The sequence below is a fragment of the Dipodomys ordii genome, unplaced genomic scaffold (genome assembly GCF_000151885.1).
Source record: "Dipodomys ordii isolate 6190 unplaced genomic scaffold, Dord_2.0 Scaffold56, whole genome shotgun sequence".
Taxonomy (NCBI): Eukaryota; Metazoa; Chordata; class Mammalia; order Rodentia; family Heteromyidae; genus Dipodomys; species Dipodomys ordii.
In genome coordinates, this window is record NW_012267272.1 from 1,639,155 (window position 1) to 1,651,900 (window position 12,746).

The window sequence follows — 12,746 nt, forward strand, 5'->3', positions numbered from 1 at the left end:
CAGTAAGTCTTTCTCTATTTTCCTTAACAAACATCCTTTATTATCCTAGGTAAGAAAACAACAAATCATTTCTTCTCTCTCCTGATAACAAAGACTTCACACTGCAAAGTTTAAGAAGAAGAGAAATGTGTCCTTATGAGTATTTTTTTGTGAAGACAAGAAAATGAATACCTGTTACACACCAGGTCCTTGCATCTAGGTCAACCATCTCTCCCCAAATATGGCAGATCATAGCCAACATATTGCTTATGTCTGATTTTATTTTTGATACACACAAGACACTATGTTTGAAATGAATGTTACAGTTTGGGAGAGGGGTGTCTGGGGTGAGGAGGGAAAGCAGAAGATAATGAGGCAGGGGTAACTGCAGCCCCTCTGTATATCACCTTGAAATAAATTTTTAAAATATGTAAATAAGTACCAGACACAATTTATGTTGAGTTTACTAAGTATTAGGTTTTAGGAAATTTCTTTTGTAAGTCAGGTACACTTCAGGGAAAATGTCATTCTGTCACTAGTAAATTTTGTGAATATCTATTGATTATGGACATAGTTAATTTTCTATTTAACTACTAATTTGTGTCCCCAGGTGAATACAAAAATTATACTAAATAAGAAATATTTGTATATATCCTCAAATCAACAATGCAATTTTTGGTTTCTGTAGACAAGTTTTTACAGAATGATGCTAATAAAATTAATATATTTAAAAAAGAAAAAAATAAAGAAAAATGGATAGCTGCTACATACCAGGTCCCTGTATTTAGATCAACCACCTCTCCCAAAATACAGGAGATCATAGCCAACATATTTTTATGTCTGCTGATTTTATTTTTGATGTTACTATTTTTATTTTTTATTATCTTTAAGTAGTTGTACACAGGCAGTGCCATCCCAAACCAGTTTATGAATTCAGTGCAGCTTGCTCATTGTCTCCTCTTCCACCATTCCCACCCCCTTTCAACTGGCTCCTTCCCATACTTTTCTTGTGAGTTCTTGACTTCATTCTCCCTACTTTTCCCCCTTTATTCATCTACCCTTGCCCCTTGGCCCTACCTTGGTGTTTTGTTGTTGGTGCTGTTGTTGTTGTTGTTTTCCCGTAAGAGAAACTTGAAATCACACAAAAGCACTTCATTTAACCATTCCTCTACAATGTAACATTTCACTTAAGACCATGTTCAACACTAACTTTACAATGAGCAGTGCTAATGTCTTGTTGCTCTATTATCCTTACTCCATGATAGTGCTATAATGATGAATACATTGCCCGATGTGCTCACTGGCTACCAGAGCTGCCCGCCCCTGTGCTGAGCAGGTCTAAAACACCACCTTATACTTCCTGTGCGCACACATCACATCCATGATATTTACTTACCTTTTTATGTCTGCAGTAATTTCTGTGCTGAGCATGTGCCTGTTGCTAGCAGTCCCCTCACCCTTTCTAAAATCATGGATTGCATTCCACTAGAGGTAGTAACAACAACAATAATAAATTTACTAGCACTAACTAGAAATATGAATCATAACTAAGACTATTACTGTGCTACCTTTCAATTTGCTTTCTTTGAATATTTGTCTAATTGCCCGTAATAGGGATGATAGATGTCCTCCCATACCAAATATCAAAAGAGATAGTAGATCTGAAAGCTTCTGACTAAATGAACAGTACTGTTATTTTTGCTGAGATTCTGGTCCTGAATAAAGTCAATGTGCTTTATGACACTAGCTAGGAACAGTTGTGATTCCTCCAGGTTTGAAGCTACAGTTCTAGGAGACTGGTTAGCTGTGTTCCTCAGAATCAAATATGTGTTCTACAAAAGAAAGAATGGACTTTAACGTAGGTATATACACAGGGGTAAGGAAATGATAAAAGTATAATGCTTAATTTTAAGCAGAAAATGTGTATTGAGTAGGTTTTATCATTTTCAATAACGGGTAATGATTAGGAATCTTTCTTCTCAAGAGAATATTAGGCCTAACTTTGGAGTTAAATTTAGAATCAGTTTTTGTAATAAGCAGAGGATATTTAGACCCATAACTATGGAAGTTTGTAATCATCTGTCATAAAAATGAAAGATGGGGAAAGCTAGTTAGAAAATTCAAAAAGTTTAATCAACAAATTTCTGTGACAATGAAGACATCTGATAAGTTTCCCATAAGTAATCATAACTTATTGGTGCTGATCATTCCATTATATTTCTTGAAAGTAGCTTGGTGCTGAGTAAATCACACTCTGCCTGGGGCTATGTAGCTTACCTCGAATTATTTCAGAATCATCTAAAATGATTCATTTTTCTATTAAGATGATGAATGAGCTAAATGAGGTATGTAATAAATACTGCAGGTTGGTAAACAGATTCCTGCTCTCTAGAGAATGCAGACCTTACTTCATTTGGTAATTCTGCCCCTTGGTATTTTCAAGAGAAGTCATCCTTAAACTGTAGTTAGCAAAGAAAAGAGAAGAGTAAGTCATATTGGACAAAATGGTGAATGTCTTTAGGGCCACAAGGGAATAGCCCCAGAGTTATTTCCCCTTCATAATACACACACACACACACACACACACACACACATATACACACACATACACGCACATCAGCAGAGCATATTTCTGATCGTCAAGAACACAGGAAGGGCATAACTAAGTTCCATTTTGAAATCATGTCTAAACAATAAAAGCAGGTATACAGTAAAGAAATAACTATGAGCTGGAATGTTCGTTAATGTCCAAGTCACAAAGATGAAGTAACTCTGCTTGCACATGGTATATATCACACAGTAAACTGCTATTCAATTTCCTGCTGAATTTACTAGGCCATAGGTCCATACACTATAAGGTGAAAGCAATTCACAGGGTGGTATTGGAAGTGACAGTTGTGAGACTTGCCATGCTGGCAAACTGGAAAGCTTGGCTGCTGAAACAAGAAGAAAGAGCTCATCGGTCCTCAAGTCTCATTCAAAACCTAATGTACAAAACCCTTAGTTAGGGTCTGTAAGGACTGACAGACTTGATTGTGCTTATGTTAAACTTTTAATTTGTTACAGGTTAAAGCAAACAGCAAGGGTGATATTTCTTAGCCTCTTCAGTAGGAAATGAGATTATGATGTCGGTTCAATAAAATTTCAGGGCCCTAATGACAGTTCATTTCCAACCCGGCCAGGAAGCAAATATATTAACAATAAATGCCAAGTCATTATGAAGAGATGGAATTATAACTAGCCCTTTGCACTTTAGTTACCTATGGATTTTTACTCAGTGCTTTCCATATCTCACCTGGACACCCGTAATGACTCAAGTGATAGGTTGTCAATAAGCTATTCGTGGCAGGGCTACCACATAGGACACTACTCACCAAGACTTGCCCGGAGCCAACCAGTTTGCAAGCAACTTGATGAATTTCTAAAAGCACATTTAAAATGAAAACATGACAACACATTCTAAGCAGAGTTGCTCCCCACAGCTGTCATTAAATATGATTAATGTCGGCAAGAATTTCAATAGCATTCTACTCGGTTGTGTTGTCTTCTTCTCTAATCACTTTGTCAACAAGGTCACACAGTCTGAGACAGGCACTTGGGTAAAAGGCAGCTTATGTGAACTGCAATGGGTTCTACATTGGGTTCTCTGGATTGGTTCCCCAATCTTGACAGTAAAATTTAATCTCCACCTCCAGAATATGCACTATTATCTACTACAAGCCCTCTAGTATCAGAGCAACAATATATGTTTCTCTAAGGCACCCAAATGAGAAGGCACGTTTAAGAAATATCTCCATCTGCGTCAATTGTCAGTATGCATGCAAGCAATGTTAAGTCTGTACTCTGCACAACGATTCCTTCATTGTGCTGACACACTGAAACAAAACACGCTTCCCCTTCTCCACTGAAGAAACTGTCCTGCCACTCCACAGAATATCTCATTAAGAACTTCTTCATTGGGTTGTGGTGTTCCATCTGACAATCATAAAGCTATAATACAGAAAGCAGTATTACAAGCAATGACAAAGAACAGGAGAAGAGAACACAGCTATGTTCTGTCTTAGCAACTGTATGGTCTGCTGAACCCAAAAGCACAGGAAGCAAATGGGCACCACGTGCCTCTGCCCTCACCTGTGCGGAGGTGCTGTTTCACTGAGGAAGAGTTATAAAGAACGGGACTTGGAGACAGAGACCAAATCTAGTTCTCAAGCAGTAACCTTGAGAAAGACATTCTAAACCCTCACCAGCTCAAATCCCTCAAACAAAAGGTGGAAATGTGCATTTATGCAGTCCTCAAAAGCAAAAGCCCAAAATCATTAGCTTAATTTCCAGCAATCAAAGCAAACTAATACTCTCTGCAAATCCAAATAACTGGAGCTTCGTTTCTATGGCAAGAAGACCAGCACACAGCTCATTTGACCAGAGGGAAAATTGAAACAGAGGTTACAAACAAAGTACTGAATTTCACACACACACACACACACACAAAGAAAGGGAAAAATATTTAAATTACTGTTAAGTGCCCAATTAAAGAAAAAAGATAAACCAGGATAACCACTGTTCCCTGGCAAATTGATTCACCTGGCTAATTGTAATACAGAACAATCCACGTGATGAATCTCACTGTTATTTTACACAGAACTTTTAAGCAGGAATCTTGTTGATCATTTCAAAATCACAAGCCCAGCTGCATCCTTTGCCCTTCAGCAGAACCTTACTTACACTTGGACAGCAGTGATATTCTTACCTACATCCTTTAATTTAGTCATTTTTTCTCCATGCTTTACATCCAAAACCTTTTTCTGTTTTACCATGAAATTTCAACTGTCACAGTTTGAAGCACAAAAAAACCCCATAGAACTGAAAAGCACACAGCACAAAATTAATCAATTCTTCTTGATTGCTTCACTGGTGCATTTCAGACAAAAAGGAAACTGGGGATGAAAAGTGACATTTTGGTGGGGGGGAAAAATCACTTAAACTTGCAAAAACTAAATTTATGCATTTACCTGCTTACTTTTTTCAATGTTATGTTTTTCTAAAACAGTATGAGGTCTTATAAACGCAAAACTTAAAAAACATATGTAAAAGAAAACCCAAGGTAAGAACGATCTTCCCCACAAAGACTTGAGACTCAGAAAAACAACCAGATCTCCCTCACTTCTGTGTCCCCAACAGCAGTGCCTACTGCATATGTGTCTTATGCAAATTTGATAAAAAGTAAAATAAAGTATATTTTTAACATAAATTATGTTTGAATTGTGAAATTTTCAAGATTTCAGTACTGTTTAAAATTGATTTTCTGATTTATCCAATACATGTATATATCTTCTCTAATAGTAAGCAACAATAAGGAAGAAAGTTAATAAATAAGTTGGGAATTTTCTAGTAGCTAAATGCCATAGGCAGTTATGTTGCTGTGGCCACAACATACCACCCAAACATCCAAGAACATTAAACACAGGAAAACATCCTCTGAACCAGTTCTTATCCAGCCTTATAAATTCCACTTGGATTCCCTAAGTGCTTTGAGTACTTTATTTGGCCAATATTATGATAGATGGTAGAATTCAGGAGTTGTGAGCACTGTAATTTGTCAACTATATGATACAATCCCAGAATGGACAATATTAGTTTCCTAAGTTTGAACAAATTTTAAAAAGAGCACAAGTATTTAAGATTTATTAGGTAAAAAGAGAAAGCCGAAAACACACTGCTCTAACCATATCACATTACGCAACATTTTGTTGTTCCATGTAAAAATATCTTTTTGTGAAAAGTTTTTTCTTTTCATGCCTTGCTATATGCATGTGTGTTCACACTCAAGCATATTTAATGAGCTTTTAAAAAAATGTTAAAGTGAATAAGACAGTCTATCTAAATTCAGGTGAAGAGCCAACAGAAAGAATGTTTAAAGAATATGATACGAAAGGTCATAAGATGAAGAAGAACAGAGAAAAATGCCAACCAAGGATTCTTCTATCCAATGGAAAATGAAAATTTTTCTCCTCTTCCATCCTGAAACATGAACAGTATTAACTCTCTGTTCATTATAAAAGTGTGTGTGTGTGTGTGTGTGTGTGTGTGTGTGTGTGTGTGTGTGTGTGAGGTGGGGAGGGTGGGGAGGGGATGGGGGACAAAGAGGTGGGGGGGAGAGGGAGAGAGAGAGAGAAGAGAGAGAGCATATGCACACCCATGCACAAGAACTTACACTAGGGGTCTCTAATTCTCATTGGCTTTTTTGTTCAAGGTTGGCACTGAAGTGGACCCTGAGACGGAGCCCCAGCCGGTATGATTCCATTTTGAGCTTTGCCTTTGTTTTAGGGATTTTAGACTTGATGGGCCTAGTTCCCGGAATGAAAAAATGCATCTGGTCCCCCTCCCCTTAACAACCTAACCACCCTTGATTGTTGAGATAAAGACTGATCCACAAAACAGATAGGTTGAATCTAGTTCCAACTGGTGACACCACGCGCTTCCCATAAACCCTGCCCTTTGCACATGCTTACGGTAAACTCCGCCTGTTAGCCACCTGTGTGTGGTCTGGTATGACTATACAATCCTTTGTGTGTGTTATGATCCCATTGGTCACCTGCACATGACCAGGCTTGACCTCATGGATTTTGCCTTTAAAAACCAAAGAACGGGGGCTGCTTGGGGGTCGCAGTATCAGCTTCCGAGCCTGTGCTGCGGCCCTGACTGGTCAGTGTAGGAATCTTCTCAATAAAGTTGCTTCTTTGTTAACAACTTTGTGGTGGGCTCTGTCACTCCAGATGACTAGGTGGGCTTGCCTGCATGAATAGGGGTCTTCCTACTACAGGCACTCTACCACTGGAGCCATACCTCCACTTCCAGCTTTGCAGGTTAATTGGAGATAAGAGTCTCCTATACTTTTCTGCCCAGGATGGCTTTTTTTAATGTGAATAGAAATGACCATTTGGCCCAACAGTCTCACTTATTCTCCATTCCTCAGAGAGCCCTGGGGTTGCAGCTACATTAACTAGTTTCCTTAAAGCTAGTTCAAGGAAAAGATTATTCCCCAAGGCCTTTTTAAGCACAGAGAGTGACTAACTAAAGCTTAATTCACCCAGCTTAAGTCTCCTGAACTAGCATGTGGAAGTTGCCAGAAGTAGAAGAAGGCAGGTGAAGCTGCTAACCCACTGGTTTTAAAGATAATCAGACCAAAAGTAAAGGGGAAACAAGCAAAGGAATAATATGCTTCCAGGCCTGACAAACGTGCATGAATTTGTGTGCTGGTCCTGACTTCAATACTTCTGAAGTCACCTGCTTTGAAGACCTTGGTGGTAAAAATCTTAAATTGTCAGCTACTTGGAAAAGGCAAAACTTCAGAAAATCTCAGCCAAGGGAACATGTGTACATATTATCAACACTAAAAATAGGCTTTTCCCAAACACCAGGGATTTCCTTGAAGGCAAGATATGTTTAATAAAATTCTTAGACTCACCAGGTGCTTTGCCTTCAAGCGCTCCTGCTCACTTGATATCCTTTCTTGAAGAATGGCTCTGGTTAACTGCTCATTGGCTGCAGCCTTCTCTCGCTCCAGCTCCTTGGCTTGCTTGAATCTATGAAGACAGGAGAGGTCTACCTTAGAATATTTTGTTAGTTGACTTACTTATTTTATGTTAAATAAAAAGAAACATATACTCATAAATATCAATAGCTAAAATCATCTTGGCCCACAATATATATGAAAAAGTAGATATAAAAGTAAACCTCTATGTAGTCTCTATCCACATTTCGAAAAAATAAAAACAAAAACAAAATCAAATCCCTGAAGAAGCTTATCAATAAGGCTACCAGATATATCTAAGTTTTACAAAGTTGTTAGCTAAAACTGAAGTTTTCCACCTGAAAATTCCATCATTGACATCTCCCGGTGCTCCCTGCAAATTTAAGTGATGAACCTAGCAAGCCATCTCTGTGATGATGAGCACTTGAGATTATCATTATCTTTCTTCTCAAAATTGACCCAGCCCAATTTTTGCTGACTTTGTGCCAGGCACTGTGTAAGAAATGAGGATATGGTGATTGAAAAGAAAAGCTGAAAACATTCTGCCCAATGGCTCTCACCTTATAGCAGGGATGATCTAGTAATGCAACGAAGGCATTTTTCTAGCCAATGTATTTCTCCCATTTTGTAACAATCCTCATATACAAATACAACAAACATTTTATCAAGAAAGCTCCTCCCTTCTGGAATGAATCCAGTATTTTCCTGACTGTTACTAGGTAGAGTTAGGTGTAGCTCCAAACTTGACGTAGGATCCCAGATATGGTCCAGCACCATGAGACAGCAGACCCTTGCATCTGCTGTGGACCTACACACAACACATTCTATTAATGAAGCAAACAATTGTTTGAAGTTTGTCAGTAGCCTCATCACACAATTAGATTAAAACTCATTGTATCTGATAAAAAAGAAATTACTTTGGCACCAATTTGGCATGATACTTGGCACAGAAAGGCATTCGGTATCACTGAATGAGAGAACATTTCAGCCTAATCTCATGGACAAAGATTTTCTGATTGCCTTTCTTCTCTCAGAGAATAACCTTGTCTCTAGACCATCATATCCTCAAAGGTATGAGCTGTGCTTTAAAAGGAAAAAGTAAATTGTTCTGTTGATGTAATTGTGAACAAATTCTAAAGTATGAATGAAAAGCAGTAAGTCCTACTTGGTACTAACCATCAAATTCCAGTCTTAAAAAGACTCTTGAAAAGGACTTAAGAATGTAAAATTTCCTGTTACTATTTTTGAATTGCCATATCATCCTTATAACCTGGAATTCTCAGAAATAAATTATAACAGAAAAAAGTATCCTAAAAAACATAACTTTCTCCCCTAAAAAGTAAACTTCACATGTAGTTTTATGTCTAATGAATAGAAACAAATTAAAACTTTAACTTTGAGATTATCTAATGTGAAAATAATCTTTTTTTATTTTATTGTAAAGAGGAGTTACAGTTATATGAGTAAGATAAGAGTACATTTCTTGTCAAACATTGTTACCTACTCCTTTGTTTTTCTCCAACTATCCCTTTTCCTCCCCCCTCATCCTCCCCCTCCCTCCCCTTATCCTCCCCCTCCCCCCTCAGCCTCCCCCTCCCCCAATGTTGTAAAGTTTATTTCCCACATAGTGTCTTGTGAGGCAATGGGTCATCCTTTATCCTTGTTTCAGCATTCTGTTATTCCCCTTCCCTTGCCCAAATCAGAAAACTGCATATACAAGAAGCAGGGTACAAATCAAATACAGTAATTGCCAGGGATAAACCAATGGAAAAAGAAAAATGGAATAAAATAAGAAGAACTAGATACAGTACATTGGTGACAACAAGGTCAACAACCCCCAAAAAAGGCAAAAAAAAAAAAAAAGACCTTTGTCTCCATGTCTTGGAGTGCTTTTCAATTAGCATCATATTTTGTATGGTCATATGTACACAGCTATTGAGTTTTTATGATTCTCTGCCAGGACTATCCTAGGCATATAATAATTACTACAAATGAGGGAAACCAAAAGTAATCTCTAAAAATCTTCCAAATCAACAGCACAACAATGATGTATATGCAAACCAAATTTCTCTAAGCTACCTTATAAATACCATACAGTCAATTCAGCAACATCAATGATGCCAGCACACTCTTTCTACTGGACATGTAAGAGAATAATAAGAATTAGAAGTCACTGAAATTACTCCGGAGCAGCAGTTGGACGAGGTTAGTGAACACACCAGCAGCCACAACGTCACCTGGGAGTCTATAACATGCATACACTGTTGAACACCATGCACAGCTTCTGCATCAGAAACTTTAAGGGTTGTGTCCAGCAAATGGCCTTTATAGCCCTCTGGGTGATTCTCCTTCATGCTCAGGCTTGAGAACCACAGCTCAATACATAAATAAATCCTGGAGATATATCAAAGGAAATAAATTTCAAAAAGGAGTGGTCCAACTGAGGACATTGCACTGATACCTGCTGAGGTTACTGAATCGGATTACAAAATTGTGCATTGAAAACACTTGTATAGGCATATTCCTGTAGTTTATTTATATATATATATATATATATCCATAGATATGTGTATACAGACACATACACATGCATGAGGCAGAAACCTAAATAATAACATTATTCTCAGTTATGGCTCATCTACTACATGCCAAGCATTATATATGCCTTATAAAAATGATAGTTATTCATATCATTCATTTGTCAAACATAAAATGAATTTTACAGAATGATATTTTGTCACAGAGTGTATAATATAGTATTTCAACAAATAGCTACATGTTAACTGAGTTTACTTCGATGTAGCATAATTTTTTATTACAAATGGAATTATGGGTAGTGTAAAAAATATAAAATCATAAAGTTTGAGCAAATTAACATGAAAAACATGATCAGGAGATTCTTCAACATTATAAATAAAGGTTATTTGTTTTGCCATACTGGGAAAGAAAGAATAAAGTCTGCAATAGAACTCCCTAGTTCTAAACTTACTAGCTATTTCCCAGAGTCCTATTCTCCTCATGGGTACAATGCATTGGTATAATCCCTATTTTCTACATAACAAAGCATTTAGGATAATGCCTGTAACATGATAGCACTCTATAAATTTAAACAGGGGTAATGATAACGGTACCTACTTATGGAGTCTGAAAGCAGCAATTTTCTGACAAAAAAAAACAAATTCTCTAGTACACATAATAACTTTGTCTTCTTTATCTTTTCTTCTAATTTTTGACAACTGGATGTTCTGGTTCATTATTATTATTACTTTCAAAGACTTCTAAAATTGAATACTGACACTAACTGTCCATCATTTTCCTTCCTTCCTTCTTTCCTTCATTTCCTTCCTTGCTTTTTTCTTCCCTCCCACTTTCTTTCCTTCCTTCCTTCTACTCTCACTAATCTAAAAGTTTAAAAATGACAAGGACTTGGGTCTATTTTATTGGTGCTATATCCTTAGTTCCGTAACCATGCCTGCCACATAAAAGCCACTCACAAAATATAAAGCATACATGCTGAATGTATGTTTGCATGTATGAATGAATGAAATGGTATATGTCCAACAATAAACAAAAATAAATAGTAAGCTATAAAAAACAGAAGACTAAGGGATAAAAACAAACAAAAAAAATTTTTTTTAAATACACTGGCTCGTACATGGCCCACACAATGGTGCATGGGGCTGTAAGTAATACAATCCAGATATACTCAATAACCTACAATGCAACCATGTAGGAACACCAGAGACTCTGGAACACAACATCTAATTATACAACTCTTGTATATGGAAACATTGCAACAAAATTAACTAACATAAGAATTATTTCTCTTTCATAAGACATTCTTAGTTACTTTCATTTATATTTGGAAATCTAATTGCATAAAATCTATTTATTTTAAAGGAATATTTGTTCTATGCACTGAATGCTTAAGAAGCAGAGTTGTATATATCCAGGGAGCTTGGCAAAACACCAGAACAAATTCTCCTTCCTATCAACACCTTAGCTGTATAACCTAGTAAACCTGTTTTCTAAGCTTTAAAGTCTGAAGGATGAACTATATAATCTGAAGATTCCTTGAAGCTAAATAATTTACACACACCATATCTGAGACATATTATTCCCTTTCTCAACATTATAAGGTTACTTATTTTGCTATACTTGAAACAGATGAATGAATCAGAGAGATAGCTCCAAATTTTATACTGAAATAATTTCCTTCCAATAGGCACTCAAACTTCTATGATTCTTAGATTTCCTATTACTTAACCAACAATGGACATTAAGTAAGAGTAAATGTTACTTGCATATTTACACTATTCTGATTATTGGGAACAAAGTGGCGAGCAAGAGACAAGTCCCTTCCCTCGTGAAGTTTAATTCTAAGTTACAAGTGAAAAATGCATATTTTAAATAAGGTTGCTGTGACACTCCAGGATGTGAATTCCATTGATCTGATACCTGATATCAAAGGACATGGGCTGACCCACATAGAAAAGGAAAAAGTGACTTCGGAAAAGAAATCTAGAAGCCCAGAAAGATCTTCCTTTAGGTAGAGTCCCATGACAACTTCCCAAGTGTCCCAGAAGTTCAAAATCACCTCCGCAAAGACTTTTTGTTTTCTTGGAGATTATTCTGGAGAGCACAACTTTAGATAATCACTATGCTAACTGAAGTTTCATTTTGTCCAGTGCTTTTAAGAGTAAAAGTGGAAAATTAGAAACTTCTAAATTGCACTATTCTCCCTTTCCCAAAACTTCCCTTCCAAAAATTCAGTTAGAATGGTTTCTTTTTCAAATAAGTTTCAAACTGCTTATATGCTTTAAAGCCTCCAGGTCTTTTTTAAACTTCCTTTCCATTCACCTTGGTTTTATCTCCCATCAGCGTACTCCATTCAAAGCCAACCTAAATGAGCAGACATTTTCCTCTTTCTGAGCCAAATGAAATGACCACTATCCCAAGAGCAGAGCTGTACCAACAGCAGCCATTTTACTTCACAGATATGGTGGGGGAGGGGGAGTCCTGAGGGTACTCTCTCATTGGCAATTGAAGGCATGAAATAAAATCAGGCTTTCATTAACTTGGGTTTCCAATGACTTAAGAATTATCTCAAAACAAAACTAAACATACCAAGCATCTGAGCAAATACATCTCCTTTTTTATTTATTGCCATTTCCCACTTATTTTCAGATCTCCTGGTCTAATGTTATTCTACATTAAGCCCTTGATTTAAGTTTCA

General features: G+C 36.9%; 1 protein-coding gene across 2 annotated transcripts in view; it reads right to left on the reverse strand.

The window, feature by feature from the left end:
- Chchd3 (coiled-coil-helix-coiled-coil-helix domain containing 3) overlaps positions 1-12,746 on the reverse strand; it is a 269,961-nt gene that overhangs the window by 161,549 nt on the left and 95,666 nt on the right. For both annotated transcript variants that reach the window (XM_013021712.1, XM_013021713.1), the window contains exon 4: positions 7,445-7,562. In XM_013021712.1, coding sequence (XP_012877166.1) covers positions 7,445-7,562 — 118 coding nt within the window. The remainder of the gene's footprint in view (positions 1-7,444; positions 7,563-12,746) is intronic.